Source organism: Pongo abelii, chromosome 11 (assembly GCF_028885655.2).
Source record: "Pongo abelii isolate AG06213 chromosome 11, NHGRI_mPonAbe1-v2.0_pri, whole genome shotgun sequence".
In the NCBI taxonomy this organism is placed as follows: Eukaryota; Metazoa; Chordata; class Mammalia; order Primates; family Hominidae; genus Pongo; species Pongo abelii.
The window spans coordinates 131,282,076-131,301,533 of record NC_071996.2 but is presented as its reverse complement, the minus strand read 5'-3'; the positions used below and the strand labels follow the sequence as shown (position 1 = coordinate 131,301,533).

Below are 19,458 nucleotides of genomic sequence, written 5' to 3'. Positions count from 1 at the left end.
CTTTGGGAGGATAAGGTAGGAAAATTATTTGAGGCCACGATGTTGAGTCCAGCCTGGACAACAGAGCAGGACCCTGCCTTGACAAAAAAAAAATTTACATTAGGCAAGCATGGTGGTGCATGCCTGTAGTTCCAGCTACTTGGGAGGCTAAAGCAGGAGGATTGCTTGAACCCAGGAGGTCAAGGCTGCACTCCAGCCTGGGTGACAGTGAGACCCTGTCTTGAAAGGAAAGACGGAAGAAAAGAAAAAGAGAAAAGCAAGGAAGAAAGGAAGGAAGGAGGGAGGGAGGGGGGAGGGAAAGAAAGGAAGGAAGGAAAGAAGGAAGGAAGGATTCATTTAAGTAGACTAAAAAAGCAATTTTTGGCTGGGTGTGGTGGCTCATGCCTATAATCCCAGCACTTTGGGAGACCTAGACGGGTGGATCACTTGAGGTCAGGAGCTCGAGACCAGCCTGGCCAATATGGTGAAACCTCATCTCTACTAAAAATACAAAAATTAGCCAGGTGTGGTAGCACATAACTAGTCTCAGCTACTTGGGAGGCTGAGGTGAGAGAATCGCTTAAACCTGGGAGGTGGAGGTTGCAGTGAGCTGAGATCCCACCACTGCATTCCAGCCTGAGCAACAGAGGAAGACTTCGTCTGAAAAAAAAAATTAAAAATAAATAAATAAATAAAATAAAAAAGCAGGCCAGGCACAGTGGCTCACGCCTGTAATCCCAGCACTTTGGGAGGCTGAGGCAGGCAGATCATTTGAGGTCAGGAGTTCGAGACCAGCCTGGCCAACATGGTGAAACTCCCAGCTCTACTAAAAATATACAAATTAGCCGGGCATGGTGGCGCATGCCTGTAATCCCAGCTACTCAGGAGGCTGAGACAGGAGAACTGCTCGGGCCCAGGAGACAGAGGTTGCAGTGAGCAGAGATTGCGCCATTGCACTCCAGCCTAGGCGACAGCATAAGACTCCATCTAAAAAAAAAAAAAAGGCAATTTTTTTTCAAGCCTAGATCTTTTCGGGTCAGCCCAATGTAGCCAGTCAAGCAGATCTGCCTTTTCTCAAACTAACCATTTCACACTGCATCTGCAATAGAGTAAATACACCAAGATCAGGATCAGTGATATATAAGGGAGTTATCATGCACATTTATTAGAAAGCATTTTTAGATTATCAACTCCCTTTCCTGCTACATCTTACAGAGTGAAACAAACAACTTTAAAGGAAATGGCCAGTTTCTGACCTAATTGATCATATTTGATAAGAATTTTAAAATGGGGCCATGCACAGTGGCACACACCTGCAATCCAAGCATGTCAGGAGGATCACTTGAGCCCAACTGTTTCAGACCAGCCCGGGCAACACAGCAAGACCTCGATTCTATCACAAAATGTAAAAAGTGTGGTAGCATGCACCTGTGATCTCAGCTACTCAGGAGGCCAAGGTGGGAGGATCGCTTGAGCCCAGGAGGTTGAGACTTTAGTCAGTAATGATGGTGCCACTGCACTCCAGCCTGGGCAACATAGCAAGACCTTGTTGAAAAAAATAAGATAAAATAAAATAAAAATAAAGAATAAACTGCACTACCTTGTACAATTTCCCAAATCTCTAAGAAAAGAAGAATAGAAGTCCCAGAGCATTGTTAAATCACCATTGTCATCTTGCCTGTTTTGTCATCTCAGACGTTCCCCTCATTTGTTGGGTTTGTATTATGCCTTAACTCCCCACAAATACTCTTGCCATTCCCACTCTGCTGTTGTCTTGGGCCCTTGTTGCTTTGCCCAGGATTGCTGACACTGCTCCGTTCTCCCCGTGAACCGATTAATTCTGCACATTGCTGTCCAGGTAAGTGTCCCCTCTCAAAAGCCTTCCCTGGCCCATAGCATTGCTGTGTGTGCAGCGCCCCCTGCGGCAGTTATGTGCTTTGAGCAAGTTACTTAATAACTTCTCTGTGCCATTTCCCTCTCTGTGCAACATGACACATGTGTGTGCTTAGAAGAATGCCTGTCCCCTTTTCACTCTGTCACCCACGCTGGAGTACAGTGGCACTATTATGGCTACTGCAGCCTCAACCTCCCAGGCTCAAGTGATCCTCCCACCTCAGGCTCTCAAGTAGCTGGGACTAGAGCTGCACATCATCACGCCCAGTTAATTTGTGTATTTTTTTGTAGACACTAGGTCTCACTATGTTGCCCAGACTGGTCTTGAACTCCTGGGCTCAAGTGATCCTCCCAGCACTTTGGGAGACTGAGGCGGGCGGATCACTGGAGGCCAAGAGTTCGAGACCACTCTGGCCAACACAGTGAAACCCCGTCTTTACTAAAAATACAAAAATCAGTCAGGTGTGGTGACGCAGGCCTGTGATCCCAGCTACTCGGGAGGCTGAGGCATGAGTATCGCTTGAACCCAGGAGGCAGAGGTTGCAGTGAGCCGAGATCATGCCACTGCACTCCAGCCTGGGTGAGACATTGAGACTCTGTCTAAAAAACAAACAAAACAAAAACCAAAGTGCTGAGATTGCAGGCATGAGCCACCACGCCTGGCCAGAATACCTGGCTTTTAAGGGCAACGTGAATGCCAGTTACTGTTGCTGTTGTCCTTGCTGTTATTCTTAACCCCTCAGCCTTCCAAATCGTAGGACAGCCTTCCTGTCATTGTTGACTTGTAACTATTTATATTAGCCTACTATAGGTCAAATTCATGATTTGTCCCATGTATGTCTTGAACTTTTCCATTCTCACATTTTTGCCCTTCTCAAAACATCTGCCCCAACCACCTCCACCTGTCAAAACCTTACTAATTCTTCAAAACACACTCCCAAATGTCCCTTCCTTCTTGAAGTGATCCGAGTTCCTTTGAATTACACCCATTCCCCATCCAGCAAAGTGGAGTTGTTCCTGCCCATGACATACACATCAACATAGAACTTTAAACACTTTCGTTATTATTCTACCTCATGTTTGTGGTTATTTGTGTATAAATTGAATGTAAACCACACAAGGGCATAATTATATGTGTATCCTCAATGGCCTCCAACCCAGGGAAAATCATAATTAATGGTAGTTTAATGAAAAATATCTATAAGAATAAAACTAAGGGAAACTGTTCAGAGTTCACTTTTGCATTTTATTATGAAATTTTTCATGAAGAATGGTTGATTAATGAATACAAAAAAACAGTTAGAAGAACAATACCTAGTGCTCAATAAATCAGTAGAGTGACTATAGTAAACAATAATCTATTACCCATTTCAAAACTGTTAATAGAGAATAATTTGAATGTTCCCAGCATAAAAGAGAAAGATTTAAGGTGATTAATATCCCAATTACCCTGATTTGATTATTACACATTATGTAAATATATTAAAATATTACATGTACCCCCCCAAATAGCTACATCTATTATGTATCAATTTTTTCAAGTAAAAAAATATAGATGGGTTACTACCAAAGGGAAAAAAGATTTTTTGGTGATGTAATCAAAATTATAGCACTAAAATAAAGATCATGAATTAGTAAAAGTTAAAAACAAAAAAAAGAAAATTTTAGGAGAACACCTAGAAAAGACTCTGTAGCCACAGAAAAGACAGAGCATATGTGGAACACACAAGAAGACCTAATGCCTAGAGAGAAAAGAGTTCAAAGAAGAAAGCACGGTCAAAATCATGATCCTGCTTTGCTGAGCTCAAAACTCAAAATGTCCTGCATCTTTGTGCTTGAATGACCTTGTACCAGTTGCCCATGTGACTGCCTTAATAATAGAAAGAATTACTTAAACTACAGAGATGAGAACCAAGCAGAAAAGTGCCATGAAGTCCAGGTGACAGGGAGACAGCAGGGAGCACACAGGATGGGATGGAGGAAAGTCACAGCAAGCGGAGGAAGCTGCCTCCCTGCGGCACCTGCAGACCCGCAGTCTCACCAACAGCACGAGTGCCTGCAGCACCTGCCCAGAGGCTGGGTTCCCACCTAGCAGCAGCATTGCTTCTGGCAGCAGCACTTCCGCTGACAGCATCCCTTCTGCTGGCAGCAGCCCTTCCCATAGCCACAGCCACACGAGCCGCAGGTGCGGCGGCAGCAACAGATCACGGGTGTGCTGCAGCAGCCTCCACAGCAGCCACGGCAGCAGGGGCAGCAGCTGGAGCAGCAGCCCACCCGGTAGCACCTGCAGGTGGTGCAGCTGCCACAGCCACCACCACAGCCACCACTACAGCCACCACCGCAGCCACCGCAGCCACCACAACTTCCACAACCACAGCAACCCATGGTGTCAGTAGAGAGGACTGAGGAGAAGCGAGGATAGAGGGCTCAGGAGAGATGAAGAGGTCTGATGCCGCCTTCTGTCCGGGAAAGCCCTTATATAGCAACTCCAGCAAGCCAAGCCCAATATGTGGCCCATTTCTTGTTGTTGTTTATCCCATTTCTTGTTGTTGTTTATGAGATCTCATAAAAGATCTCATGAGTTGTCTTACGCCCTACCTCGTGAACATCTTAACAAGCTAATATTGCTAAATTTAACTTTTACTCATCTCTTAAACCTCTGTTTGGATGAGAACACACCTCTAAGACGTTTGTGTTTGCAAGAACTTAAATGTGTGTGTAGGGCTTAAAATAGTGCCTGACACATTGTAAGTATTCAATAGGTATCTTTTGAATTAAATAAATGCCTAGAACATTTAAGAATAATCTTCATTTCTTTATAATCATGAGAGTCTGAATCCAGAGCCAGGTACAAAGTCTTGTGTTTCTGTTGATACTTCTCAGTTGTCACAGGTTAGACAAAACATTGTTTTTCTCTCTATTGGAATTCATCACACAGTCTTATGATATAAAAAAAACTTTCTTGGCTGGGCCTGGTGGCTCACGCCCGTAATCCCAGCACTTTGGGATGCCGAGGCTGGTGGATCACCTGAGGTCGGGAGTTCAAGACCAGCCTGACCAACATGGAGAAACCCCGTCTCTACCAAAAATACGAAATTAGCCAGGTATGGTGGCACATGCCTGTAATCCTAGCTACTTGGGAGGCTGAGGCAGGAGAATCGCTTGAACCCAGGAGGTGGAGGTCACGGTGAGCTGAGATCATGCCATTGCATTCCAGCCTGGGAGACAGAGGGAGACTCTTTCAAAAAAAAAAAAAATTAGACCAGCTACTCAGGAGGCTGAGGCAGGAGAATCACTCGAACCCGGGAGACAGAGGTTGCAGTGAGCCAAGATTGTGCCATTGCACTCCAGCCTGGGTGACAGAGTGAAACTCCATCTAAAAAAAAGAAAGAAACAGAGTAGGCATTTCTGAATGTATTATCTTGCACATTATATCTCACCTTAAAACACAAATATTCTCTCTTCTGGCTCCTTGGGATTTTTCATTCACCAGAAGAATTGCTTGATCATTAAAAATTCCAAAAAAAAAATTGTGCTATGTGAAATGCTAAAAATGCAATTATTTAGGGCCTACTCCTAAGTCATCTGCCAAGGGTGAGGTTTCTGTTTGTTGTTTATCTGTTAAATAATTGGGAAAACAAAAGCAACAAAGTTTACATTTGGTGGCTGGCCTTCTCTCGTGTCTCTCTCACATTTAAGACCCACGGGGAGGCTCCAGGCTTAGGCCTGCCCACGCACTAATGGAATGTTTATTTGGAATGATCCCATTCGGTCCAACTGACTCTACCTGTCAGGCCTCCATTTCCTGCCCTAGGTAGCCCGTGGGTGTGAGTAAGTCAGTAGGGTAAGGTTCTTGCCTGACTGTCTCCAGAGTTTAAGGTCTGCCTGGCTAATCTCTATTCTCCAGACAACACACAGAAGAGGCCCATGCCGTGGAGACCCCGCAGTCCCTCTTGGAACTTACGCTGCAGGTTCTGATCAACAACCACCAGGCTCTGCAGGGGCTGCATGTCCCCCAGGATGTCAGTGTCCGTGGTTTTACAACTGGCACCTCTTTCATAAGCTGACTTTTTGAAAACAGAAGAAAGGCTTAAGAGACCCTCCCTTGATCTATCTCTCACAGGTGTGGGGCTGTGAGGATTCCTCCTGCTCTCCGTTTTGTCTGCCCAGCACCCTACATGAGACATGTGTGTAAGGTCTATGATGCCCACGTTAGAGACAGAAGGGCCAGACTCCCTCAGTTGGTTCCTGCTACTTCCAGACCTGCCTGCCCTGCTGTATGAGATGGCTGTCCTTTTTGTTTTATTTTGTTCTTTGATTTTTTGAGACAGGGTCCTGCTCAGTCACACAGACTAGAGTGCAGTGGTGCAATCATAGCTCACTGTAGCCTCAAGCTCCTTGGGTTCGAGTGCTTCTCCATCTTCAGACTCCCAGTAGCTGGGACTATAGACCCATGCCACCAGGTTCAGCTACAGACGGCTGACTCTGGACTCTGCCTGGGGACCTTGTTTTTGTACTCTTCTCCCTTTTCTTTTTAGATAGAGTTTCACTCTGTCACCCAGGCTGATGTGCAGTGGCACAATCTTCGCTCACTACAACATCTGCCTCCTGGGTTCAAGCAATTCTCCTGCCTCGGCCTCCCAAGTAGCTGGGATTACAGGTGTGCACCACCACACCTGGCTACTTTTTGTATTTTTAGCAGAGACAGGGTTTCACCATGTTGGCCAGGCTGGTCTCGAATTCCCGACATCAGGTGATCCACCCACCTTAGCCTTCCAAAGTGTTGGGAGTGTAGGCATGAGCCACCACGCCCGGCTTGTAGTGTGCTTTGACATCACAGCTAAGGAGTATTAATGACCTCAGTAACCCCTAACCAGGGAGAGCAGCGCTCCTAATTCTTCTACTTTCCTGGACCCATGTGTCCTCCAACACACACACAATAGCTTTGGGGCTGGGCTGGGAGATGTCAGGCAAAAACAGCAGCAGTGACAGCACGACAATGGCTGCCCTCCCCTCTCTGTGGAATGCAGATGTCTGTTTTTTCAATTGGCCAAAATCCTCAATGTCTCAGGGTTCCTGTAGGCTGAAAGTGAAGTAATTTGGGGGAAGTATCAGGGGATTGTTGGGCTCAAGTTTGCTCAGGTCATAGGTTTCAATAAGTAATTCACCCTAATCTTATTCTCTGCAAGTATTCAGCATTTATTTTTATTATTATTATTATTATTTCAGATGGAGTCTCACTCTGTTGCCCAGGCTGGAGTGCAGTGGCGCGATTTCAGCTCACTGTAACCTCCACTTCCCAGATTCAAGTGATTCTCTTGCCTCAATCTCCTGAGTAGCTGGGACCACAGGCACACAATACCACACCTGGTTAATTTTTGTGTTTTTTTTAGTAGAGACACGGTTTCGCTATGTAGACCAGGCTGGTCTCAAACTCCTGACCTCAGGTAATCCACCCATCTCATCCTCCCAAAGTGCTGGGATTACAGGTGTGAGCCACCTCACCCAGCAAGTCTTCAGAATTCTTATAGGTCATGCCCAGAACATCTTTGCTCAGGGAATTAGACCACATCTACAACCATTGCTTAGATTCCCAGGGAAACACAACCTAGATGGGACACCTACCTCAAAACACATTCACAACAGAGTTGAGGGTTGTTCCAAAATGCATGCTATGGATAGTAACAGCACTTACCCAAACACTTCAGAAGGTGCCACATCTAAACATCAGCAGTTGCCTCTGCCTCTTTCACGATCCACCTGTTGTCATGTCAGTTTATTGAGATTGACATAGAACATTGAAAAAGAAAAATGGGGAAAATTGAGTGGTTTTTCTCTCCTCTAAATTTTTTTTCTGAATTTAGAATAATAAATATAAGTTCATTATAAACAATTTTAAAATACAGAAAACCATAAAGGAGAAAATTAATAGTGCCTGTAATAACCACTTTTACCATTTTGTCGTATTTTCTTCCGTCATTTTCCTATGCCTTTTAAAAATGGAGATGGGGGTCTTGCTGTGTTGTCCAGGCTGGTCTTCAACTCCTGGGCTCAAGCAGTCCTCCTGTCTTGGCCTCCCAAAATGCTGAGATTACAGGCATGAGCCACTTCACATTGCTCCATCATTTTTCTATGTTTTGTTTTTTCCCAATATTTGTATTTTGTGGAATCTTAAACCCACAGAAAATTTGCAAGAATATTACAGTAAAATCCTGTATACCATTTACTTAAGTTAACCAGTAGTTAGCACTTTGTCATACATTTCATTATAGTTCTCTCTCTTTCATTTTATTTTATTTTATTTTATATTTTTGTAGAGATGGGGTCTGGCTATGTTGCCCACACTGGTCTTGAACTCCTGGCCTCAAACCATCCATCCACTTCAGCCTCCCAAAGCATTGAGATTACAGAAGTGGGCCACTGCACCCAGCCTTCTCCCTCCCATTTGAATGAAAGTAAGTTGAAGAAGAATACTACAAATTTTAGTAAGTGTCTCCCAAAAGGGAGATTCTCCTATAGAACTACAATAATATTATCACACTTGAGAGATTTAAAAGTGACATGTTTTTATGTAATGTTTAACCAATCTTAAATTTCCCTAATTATCCCAAGAATGTCCTATAATTTGGAATTGCATTTTTAATAATTTTTAATGTTAGATCCAATCAAAGATGTATTTTTATTGAACTTTAATCTAGAACGGTTTTCCAGTATTTTATTTTTGTCCTGGAGAGTTGTTTTGCAAAATAACCCTCAACAGATTTGGCTCGTTGTTTCCTCGTGGTCAGGTTCTGGTTAAACGTTTTTGAAGAAATATTACGCAGTTGATGTGTTTTCCTCAGTGCATCACATCAACAAGTGTGTGATGTTAATTGATCCCATTTCTAGTGGTATTAAATTTTATCACCCAATTAACATGATGTCCACCAGATTTTGCCATTGCTAATCTACTGTTTTCTTTTTTTTTTAATTAATTTTTTTTTTCTTTGAGACGGAGTTTTGCTCTTGTCACTCAGTCTGGAGTGCAATGGTGCCATCTCAGTTCACTGCAACCTCCACCTCCCAGGTTCAAGTGATTCCCCTGCCTTAGTCTCCCAAGTAGCTGGGATTACAGGCATGCGCCACCACGCCCAGCTAATTTTTATATTTTTAGTAGAGATGGGGTTTCACCATATTGGCTGGGCTGGTCTCAAACTCCCGACCTCAGGTGATCTGACCACCTTGGCCTCCCAGAGCGCTGGTTATACAGGCATGAGCCACAGCACCCGGCCTCTTTTTTCTTTTAATTAATATAGACTATTACCTTGAATTTTTTTTTTATTACTATACTTTAAGTTTTAGGGTACATGTGCACAATGTGCAGGTTAGTTACATATATATACATGTGCCATGCTGGTGTGCTGCACCCATTAACTCGCCATTTAGCATTAGGTGTATCTCCTAATGCTATCCCTCCCCGCTCCCCCTACCCCACAACAGTCCCCAGAGTGTGATGTTCCCCTTCCTGTGTCCATGTGTTCTCATTGTTCAATTCCCATCTATGAGTGAGAACATGCGGTGTTTGGTTTTTTGTCCTTGCGATAGTTTACTGAGAATGATGATTTCCAATTTCATCCATGTCCCTACAAAGGACATGAACTCATCATTTTTTATGGCTGCATAGTATTCCATGGTGTATATGTGCCACATTTTCTTAATCCAGTCTATCATTGTTGGACATTTGGGTCGGTTCCAAGTCTTTGCTATTGTGAATAGTGCCACAATAAACATATGTGTGCATGTGTCTTTATAGCAGCATGATTTATAGTCCTTTGGGTATATACCCAGTAATGGGATGGCTGGGTCAAATGGTATTTCTAGTTCTAGATCCCTGAGGAATCGCCACACCGACTTCCACAAGGGTTGAACTAGTTTACAGTCCCACCAACAGTGTAAAAGTGTTCCTGTTTCTCCACATCCTCTCCAGCACCTGTTGTTTCCTGACTTTTTAATGATCTCCATTCTAACTGGTATGAGATGGTATCTCATTGTGGTTTTGATTTGCATTTCTCTGATGGCCAGTGATGATGAGCATTTTTTCATGTGTCTTTTGGCTGCATAAATGTCTTCTTTTGAGAAGTGTCTGTTCATATCCTTTGCCCACTTTTTGATGGGGTTGTTTGATTTTTTCTTGTAAATTTGTTTGAGTTCATTGTAGATTCTGGATATTAGCCCTTTGTCAGATGAGTAGGTTGCGAAAATTTTCTCCCATTTTGTAGGTTGCCTGTTCACTCTGATGGTAGTTTCTTTTGCTGTGCAGAAGCTCTTGAGTTTAATTAGATCCCATTTGTCAATTTTGGCTTTTGTTGCCATTGCTTTTGGTGTTTTAGACATGAAGTCGTTGCCCATGCCTATGTCCTGAATGGTAATGCCTAGGTTTTCTTCTAGGGTTTTTATGGTTTTAGGTCTAACATTTAAGTCTTTAATCCATCTTGAATTGATTTTTGTATGAGGTGTAAGGAAGGGATCCAGTTTCAGCTTTCTACATATGGCTAGCCAGTTTTCCCAGCACCATTTATTAAATAGGGAATCCTTTCCCCCTTTTTTTTTTTTTTGAAACGGAGTCTTGCTCTGTTGCCCAGGCTAGAGTGCAATGGCGCCATCTTGGCTCAGCCTCCTGGGTAGCTGGGATTACAGGCACGTGCCATGATGCCCGGCTAATTTTTGTATTTTTAGTAGAGAGAGGGTTTCACCATTTTGGCCAGGCTGATCTTGAATTCCTGACCTCAGGTGATCCGCCCACCTTGGCCTCTCAAAGTGCTCGGATTACAGATGTGAGCCATCATGCCCAGCTATTTCCTTGAATTTATATGGCAAAATTAAAAGTATTGTGAATATATAATTTTGTATCCCGGTTTTTAACTTGACATTTAATCATATACAATTACCCTCATTATTAAATATTTGCTTTTCAGAAACTGTTTCTTAATGACCACATAAACACCAATTATGTAAATAACTTCTGTAAATTACCTCATATTCACCACTAAGCTCCCTAAGCAATTAAACATTTAGCTAACCATCTGGAAAAATAAACTTGGATACCAACCACCACCACCACAGCAATAACAAAATGACAAAATGGGTTTTTTCCTTCTTTTTTCTTTTTTTATTGAGACAGGGTGTCAATGTGTCACCCAGCCTAGAGTGACGGGGCACCATCATAGCTCACTGCACCCTCAAACTCCTGGGTTCAAGCAATCCTCCTGCCTAATCCTCCCAAGTAGGTAGGACATCAGGCATGAACCACCACACTCAGCTAATTTTTAATTTTTTTTTTGTAGAGACAGAGTCTCACTGTGTTGCCCAGGCTGGTCTTGAACTCTTGGCCTCAAGCGATCCTCATGCCTCAGCCTCCCAAAGTGCTGACATTACAGCTGGGAGCCACTATACTCAGTGTTTTTTGTTTTGTTTTGTTTTATTTTACTTATTTTGAAATTATAATAGACTTTTGGTTGCAAAAATAGCATAGAGAGGGCCCACGTACTCTTAGTCCAGCTTCCATCAAGGATAACATCTTACATAACTAAAGTGTGACATACAATGATTTTTTGAGTAAAACCCTTGCATCATGCCAAATCCCCATAAATTCCAGGGATCAAGTATTGAAATATAAAAAAGTAAGGCAATAGGGATAGTATAAAAAATGTGGGAGAATAGTATTATATTCCTGGGTTGTGGAATACTTTGCTTAATATGGCACCAATACCAAAAATCATACATGTTGGGGTGATCAGACCCAACACCAGGTCGTGGGGGTGACAAAGTTCAGCGGAGTCAAAGGATTGAGAAAAAGACAGTTTGACAAGTAAAGTGGGACCAGAGGGCCATTGCGATTGTGGAGGCTGCAAAGGCCCTGAGCTCTGGGAGCCCACGCTATTTATTGGTAATCCAACAAAGAAACAGGTGGTGAGAATGTGGGGGTCAAAATGGCAGGCACATGATCTACAGCTGTGACAGTTTAGCATTTATATGGAACATGTTCTGCTACTTGAGATAATGCGAATGCAATCTATCTAGGAGCCTAGGAGGGCTAGAAGCAAGGAGCCAGCAAGTCTAGACACATTCCAGAGGATATTATGTCAGACATGCAAGCCCTGCCTCAGTTTTTTCCCCAACACTCAGCTTTTTCCCAACAATACGGAAAAAAATGGAGAGATGTGACTTATAAAATATTTAAATTTCTGACAAAAACAAAGCTTCAAAATTTCTGAAACGGGAAAATATATATGCATATAGGACAAAAGATTAATATCTTTATATGTAAGGAACTTTTATAAATTCACATGGGGAAACATGCAAAGGAAGAATCAGGCATTTTAAAAAGAAATACAAATAAGAGCTCCTCGAAAAATGAATGATTCCAGGCTGGGCACGGTGGCTCATGTCTATAATACCAGCATTTTGGGAGGCCTAAGCAGGCAGATCACTTGAGGTCAGGAGTTCAAGACCAGCCTGATCAACATGGTGAAACACCACTCTACTAAAAATACAGAAGTTAGCCAGGTGTGGCAGTGGGCACTTGTAGTCCCAGCTACTTGGGAGGCTGAGGCAGGAGAATTGCTTGAATCTGGAGGGCAGAAGTCGCAGTGAGCCAAGATCGCGCCACTGCACTACAGCCTGGGTGACAGAGTGAGACTTCATCTCAAAAAAAAAAAAGAAAGAAAGAAAAGAAAAGAAAAATGAATGATTCCAGGCCAGGCATGGTGGCTCACGCCTGTAATCCCAACACTTTGGGAGGCCAAGGCGGGTGGATCACTTGAGGTCAGGAGTTTGAGGCCAGCCTGAGCAACACAGCAAAACCCCATCTCTAACTAAAAATATAGAAAATTAACCACATGTGGTAGCATGTGCCTGAAGTCCCAGCTACTTGAGAGGCTGAGGCATGAGAATTGCTTGAATCCAGGAGGCAGAGGTTGCAATGAGCCAAGATTGTGCCTCTATACTCCAGTTGGGTGAGAGCAAGACTCTGTCTCAAAATAAAAAAAATAAAATAAAATGATTCCAGATTTGGGGCATAAAATGTACGGGATAAGCCTGGAATATCTTGTCACGCCAGAAAACAAGGAAGCTACCAAAAGGCAGTGGGTTCATATCAAGACAATTTAAGCATCAAAAAGAAAAATGGCTGCAGTAAGCTAAAACACATAAAATTTTTTAAAATCTGTGAGTTCATAATAATAGCAAATGTTTAAGAAATCCTCATTGGTCATATTTGGAAGATGCTAAGAAATTTACACATTATTTTGAAATAGATATTTTTAATGGTAGGAGGAGAGTCAGGCATTTATTCTTCTTTTCCTAAACGAACTGTACCTCAGAGTAAGCAAAGATTTGAGGAGGGGACATTTGTTTTCTTTTCTTTTTTTTTTTCTTTTAGTATTAGAGACAGTGTCTCACTATGTTGCTCACGCTGATCTCAAACTCCCGGCCTCAAGTGATCCTCCCACCTTGGCCTCCCAAGGTGCTGGGATTGTAGGTGTGAGCCACCCCACCCAGCCCCCATTTCTTTCTATAGAGGTATTCCAACTAATAAATGAGGAAAAAGTAGAATATCAATCACCATTTTGCAACCCAAATGAATTAATGGGTGTAGGCAGTGACTAACAGCAGGTGCCACTATCATTCAAAGAGAGACAATTAGAATTACATGCTTCCTGGTGGAGGAACCCAACACCACCCATGAAGCATTCTTGTCCAAAAATAGAAACTGAATCTTAATGAGCTTCTAGATCTAATTACATGGGGATGCAATGATCAAAATTCAAAATTTGACCATGGAAAACTCACAGGAAAAACACAATTCAAGGAGAGAGAAAGAGAGGGAGATGGAGGGGGAACTACAGATTAAGAGAGCCATTCAGGCCGGGCGCAGTGGCTCACGCCTGTAATCCCAACACTTTGGGAGCCCAAGACGGGCAGATGACTTCAGGTCAGGAGTTCAAGACCAGCCTAGCCAACATGGTGAAACCCCATCTCTACTAAAAATACAAAAAATTAGCTGGGCATGGTGGCATACACCTGTAATCCCAGCTATTTGGGAAGCTGAAGCAGGAGAATCACTTGAACCTAGGAGGTGGAGGCTGCAATGAGCCGATATTGTGCCACTGTACTCTGGCCTGGGTGACAGAGTGAGACTCTGTCTCAAAAAAAAAAAAAAAAAAAAAAAAATCAATTAATTAATTTAAAAAAACAGAGTAGAGTTGCATTTCCATTGAATTTTCCCAATATCCCTGGGCAATACAGTGAGACCCCATCTCTACAAAAAATTAGCTAGGTGTGGTGGCATGCACCTGTTGTCTCAGCTACTCGAGAGGCTGAGGTGAAAGGATTACCTGAGCCCAGGAGGTTGAGGCTGTAGTGAGCCACAATCAAGCAACTGCACTGCTGCCTGGGTGACAGAGCAAGAGTCTGTCTCAAAGAAAAAAAAAAATCCTTCAATAATGATGGCTGGATTCACCCGCATCTTTTTTGCTGGAATTTTATCCCTCTGGTAGTGACCTGTGCACTATGTACTCTCTGAGCTCAGCTTTCTCTGAGAGTTTCCTGGGGTGCCAGGTCACACATCTAGGCAGGCAGAGAGTACCCCCTACCGCACCACATCGCATGCAGCATTATTCTGCTTCTGGCCTCTTCATCAGGGAGCCTGCTCTCTTCCTGTCATCAGCTCACAGGGGTCCCAGGTCTGCTGGGCTGACCCAACTCTCCTGGCATCCACTGCTTTCACCCCATTCCAGCTAAGTTCCCCTTCTCTGTGCTCCATCCCAAGAGTGGAACAGGGTCTTCCTTTAGTTCCCTACAACCTTTCAGAACCCAGATTATAATTATTGGCAAGTCTCTAGTAAAGGTTCATAGACAACCCAGAGTAGTTTAAAATCATGGTCAAATACAACCTCTGGGTGCCTCTTACAAGTACTTAACCTCTATCCCATGCTGCCTTCATTGGGCAGCACCAGCTGGCTCCCTCCTCCCAAGGAATGCCCTCAAGCATCTTTGCTCCCCTTGGAGTCTGGCCAGGAACACAGTTCAACTGCAATGAAAAGAGGAGGATGCCCCAACCTTTGGGAGGGCTTCACCCCCTTTTCAGTTCCCAGATCTGCCTCAGCTCCAGGTGATGGACAGCTAGAACATCTGCTCCCTTCAGGGTCTCCCACCCTATTCCTACCCACACCAGAGTGGGCTTGCCCCCTGCCCAAGTTCACAGCTGGACAATTACTCAGGACTCAATAAACCAACATTATTACCTCCTGATACTTGGAGTATTTCATTTCAAGCATTGCATGTGTGGGATATGCATATTACTTATTTGTTGAAATGTGTCAAACTCTGTCCTATTTGTGATTTCAGTCCCTCATTCAGCAGGAGGTTAAAATCAAACTGTGGCATCTTTTGTAGGGACCTGAAGTCAGTACTCCAGACCAGTTGTGAGCATCGGCTTCAACAAAAGCACACACACTCCCCACCCTCCAGGCAAGGAGCCACCTGAGTCTAAGCAGAGAAAAAAACACATCTATCCTAACATCTCCATATCAACACGACAGAAATATATTCCAAATTGACATGACCGAATGGAAACAGTGTCTGCCTCTACATAAGCAAGGGGCAAATACTTATCTGCCTGTGGACCCAAACCGAAGGAACTGCACGTTGAAGGTAATGGATGTCTCCACATCTGAGAAGAATGAGAAGAATGCTGCTTTCAACTTTTATATAAAACCTCTCCTGCTCTCATCAAAGTTTTATAGGGGACACAATTATAGAAGGGAAGACAGTTAACAACTTAAAATTTACATGTTAGAAACTGAACACTTGAAATTCCCACCAGCAATCCCTACTCACACCCCAAAAAAGCACATGATTTTCTTGCAGATATGCCCTTTATTTTGGGGGAAGAGGCGGGGGTTGAGACAGGTCTTGCTCTGTCTCCAGGTTGGAGTTCAGTGAGGTGATCGTAGGTCATTGCAGCCTTGACCTCCCAGGCTCAAGCAATCCTCCCACCTTAGCCTCCTGAGTAGCTGGCACCACAAGTGCTCACCCACCATGCCTGGCCAACACCTTTTCTAGTTAATCTCAATAAACAGCGACTCCATCCTTTTGGTTGCACAGGCCAAAAAGACATTGGTGCCACCTTGACTCCTATTTTCCTCTCACACCCTGCACTGGATGTATCAGCAAATCCACTTGACATTACCAGAGCTGACTCCTCTCTTGACCTACACCCCTACCTACCCCACAGGTTCAGGCTGCCTCACCCCTACCCAGCAAAAGCTTCCTCAAGATGGCCCAGGTCCTACTTTGGCCCCTCCTGTGGTCAATTCTCTAGGCACTGTTTGGAGTAATCCTTTTATAATGGAAGGCAGGGGATCCCTTCCCAGCTTCCCTACTTTACTCACAGTCAAAGCTGGTTTACAGTGACCTAAAATTGCCCCCGAGAGATGCCAACAACACCCTCTCCATCACTTCACTGAACTCCATACTCCTGACACTCCCATTCAGTGGGTGCTGGTTGAACTGCGTTTTCACTGTTCCCTTCACACTTTCTGGAATGTTCTTGCCCCAGAAAACTGGATAGTTCACTTCTTCATCACTTTCTAGTCTTTCATGGAATGTCAGGTTCTACCTGAGTCCTATTGGGACCACCCAGTTGGAAATTGAAATCCCAGCCACCATTCCTTCAATCCCAATCTGTCATACTGTGCTCTATTTTTTTTTAATAATGGTTACCACATTTTAACATATGCCATTTTTTTCTTTTTCTTTTTTTAATTTATTATTATCATACTTTAAGTTCTAGGGTACATGTGCACAACGTGCAGGTTTGTTACATATGTATACGTCTGCCATGTTGGTGTGCTGCACCCATTAACTCATCATTTACATTAGGTATATCTCCTAATGCTATCCCTCCCCCACCCCCCACCCCACCACAGGCCCCAGTGTGTGATGTTCCCCATCCTGTATCCAAGTGTTCTCATTGTTCAATTTCCACCTATGAGTGAGAACATGTGGTGTTTGGTTTTCTGTCCTTGTGACAGTTTGCTCAGAATGATGGTTTCCAGCTTCATCCATGTCCCTACAAAGGACATAAACTCATCCTTTTTTATGGCTGCATAGTATTCCATGGTGTATATGTGCCACATTTTCTTAATCCAGTCTATCATTGATAGACATTTGGGTAGGTTCCAAGTCTTTGCTATCGTGAATAGTGCCACAATAAACATACCTGTGCATGTGTCTTTATAGCAGCATGATTTATAATCCTTTGGGTATATACCCAGTAATGGGATGGCTGGGTCAAATGGCATTTCTAGTTCTAGATCCTTGAGGAATCACCACACTGTCTTTCACAATGGTTGAATTAGTTTACAGTCCCACCAACAGTGTAAAAGTGTTCTTATTTCTCCACATCCTCTCCAGCACCTGTTGTTTCCTGACTTTTTAATGATTGCCATTCTAACTGGTGTGAGATGGTATCTCATTGTGGTTTTGATTTGCATTTCTCTGATGGCCAGTGATGATGAGCTTTTTTTCAGGTGTCTGTTGGCTGCATAAATGTCTTCTTTTGAGAAGTGTCTGTTCATGTCCATCCCCCACTTTTTGATGGGGTTGTTTGATTTTTTTCTTGTAAATTTGTTTGAGTTCTTTGTAGATTCTGGGTATTAGCCCTTTGTCAGACGGGTAGATTGCAAACATTTTCTCCCATTCTGTAGGTTGCCTGTTCACTCTGATGGTAGTTCCTTTTGCTGTGCAGAAGCTCTTTAGTTTAATTAGATCCCATTTGTCAATTTTGGCTTTTGTTGCCATTGCTTTTGGTGTTTTAGACATGAAGTCCTTGCCCATGCCTATGTCCTGAATGGTAATGCCTAGGTTTTCTTCTAGGGTTTTTATGGTTTTAGGTCTGACATTTAAGTCTTTAATCCATCTTGAATTAATTTTTGTATAAAGTGTAAGTAAGGGATCCAGTTTCAGCTTTCTATATATGGCCAGCCAGTTTTCCAAGCACCATTTATTAAATAGGGAATCCTTTCCCCATTGCTTGTTTTTGTCAGGTTTGTCAAGGATCAGATGGTTGTAGATGTGTGGTATTATTTCTGAGGGCTCTATTCTGTTCCATTGGTCTATATCTCTGTTTTGGTACCAGTACCATGCTGTTTTGGTTACTGTAGCCTTGTAGTATAGTTTGAAGTCAGGTAGTGTGATGCTTCCAGCTTTGTTCTTTTGACTTAGGATTGTCTTGGCAATGCGGGCTTTTTTTGGTTCCATATGAACGTTAAAGTAGTTTTTTCCAATTCTGTGAAGAAAGTCATTGGTAGCTTGATGGGGATGGCATTGAATCCATAAATTACCTTGGGCAATGTGGCCATTTTCACAGTATTGATTCTTCCTATCCATGAGCATGGAATGTCCTTCTATTTGTTTGTGTCCTCTTTTATTTTGTTGAGCAGTGGTTTGTAATTCTCCTTGAAGAGGTCCATCACATCCCTTGTAAGTTGGATTCCTAGGTATTTTATTCTCTTTGTAGCAATTGTGAATGGGAGTTCACTCATGATTTGGCTCTCTGTTTGTCTGTTATTGGTGTATAGGAATGCTTGTGATTTTTGCACGTTGATTTTGTATGCTGAGACTTTGCTGAAGTTGCCTATCAGCTTAAGGAGATTTTGGGCTGAGATGATGGGGTTTTCTAACTATACAATCATGCCATCTGCAAACAGGGACAATTTGACTTCCTCTTTTCCTGATTGAATACCCTTTATTTCTTTCTCCTGCCTGATTGCCTGGCCAGAACTTCCAACACTATATTGAATAGGAGTGGTGAGAGAGGGCATCCCTGTCTTGTGCCAGTTTTCAAAGAGAATGCTTCCAGTTTTTGCCCATTCAGTATGATATTGACTGCGGGTTTGTCATAAATAGTTATTATTATTTTGAGATACGTCCCATCAATATCTAATTTATTGAGAGTTTTTAGCATGAAGGGCTCTTGAATTTTGTCAAAAGCCGTTTATGCATCTATTGAGATAATCATGTGGTTTTTGTCTTTGGTTCTGTTTATATGATGGATTACGTGTATTGATTTGCATATGTTGAGCCAGCCTTCCATCCCAGGGATGAAGCCCACTTGATCATGATGGATAAACTTTTTGAGGTACTGCTGCATTCAGTTTGCCAGAACATATACCATTTTTTAAGGGGCACAGGAAACAATGGTTTGTGTGCCCTTTTGGTTCATAGAACACTTTAAACATAGCCTTCTTTATTTAATTTGTTAATTATTTTAATGATGCAACTGTTCAGGACCTTGGCAGTATGATCTAACATAAGGCTCCTCCGGCGCAACCTGTCCTCCTGCCCTCCTACACCCAAGGTAGTCCTTGCCCTAAAGCTTGTGTTCAGCTAGGAGTGGTGGCTCACACCTGTAATCCCAGCATTTTGGGAGGCAGAGGCAGGAGGATTGCTTGAGCTCAGGAATTTGAGATTGGGCAACATAGCAAGAACTAGTCTCTATTAAACTTAAAAGTTAGCCAGGCGTGGTGGAGCATACTTGTAGTC

The 19,458-nt window shown here is 43.1% G+C and overlaps 1 protein-coding gene across 1 annotated transcript; it reads right to left on the bottom strand.

Annotated features, from left to right (window-relative positions):
* Window positions 1-3,960: 3,960 nt before the first annotated feature.
* On the bottom strand, window positions 3,961-4,257 carry LOC129057898 (small cysteine and glycine repeat-containing protein 9-like). The gene has a single exon (XM_054549060.1). It carries the CDS (start codon window positions 4,255-4,257, stop codon window positions 3,961-3,963), a length of 297 nt encoding a protein of 98 aa, XP_054405035.1.
* Window positions 4,258-19,458: the final 15,201 nt, after the last annotated feature.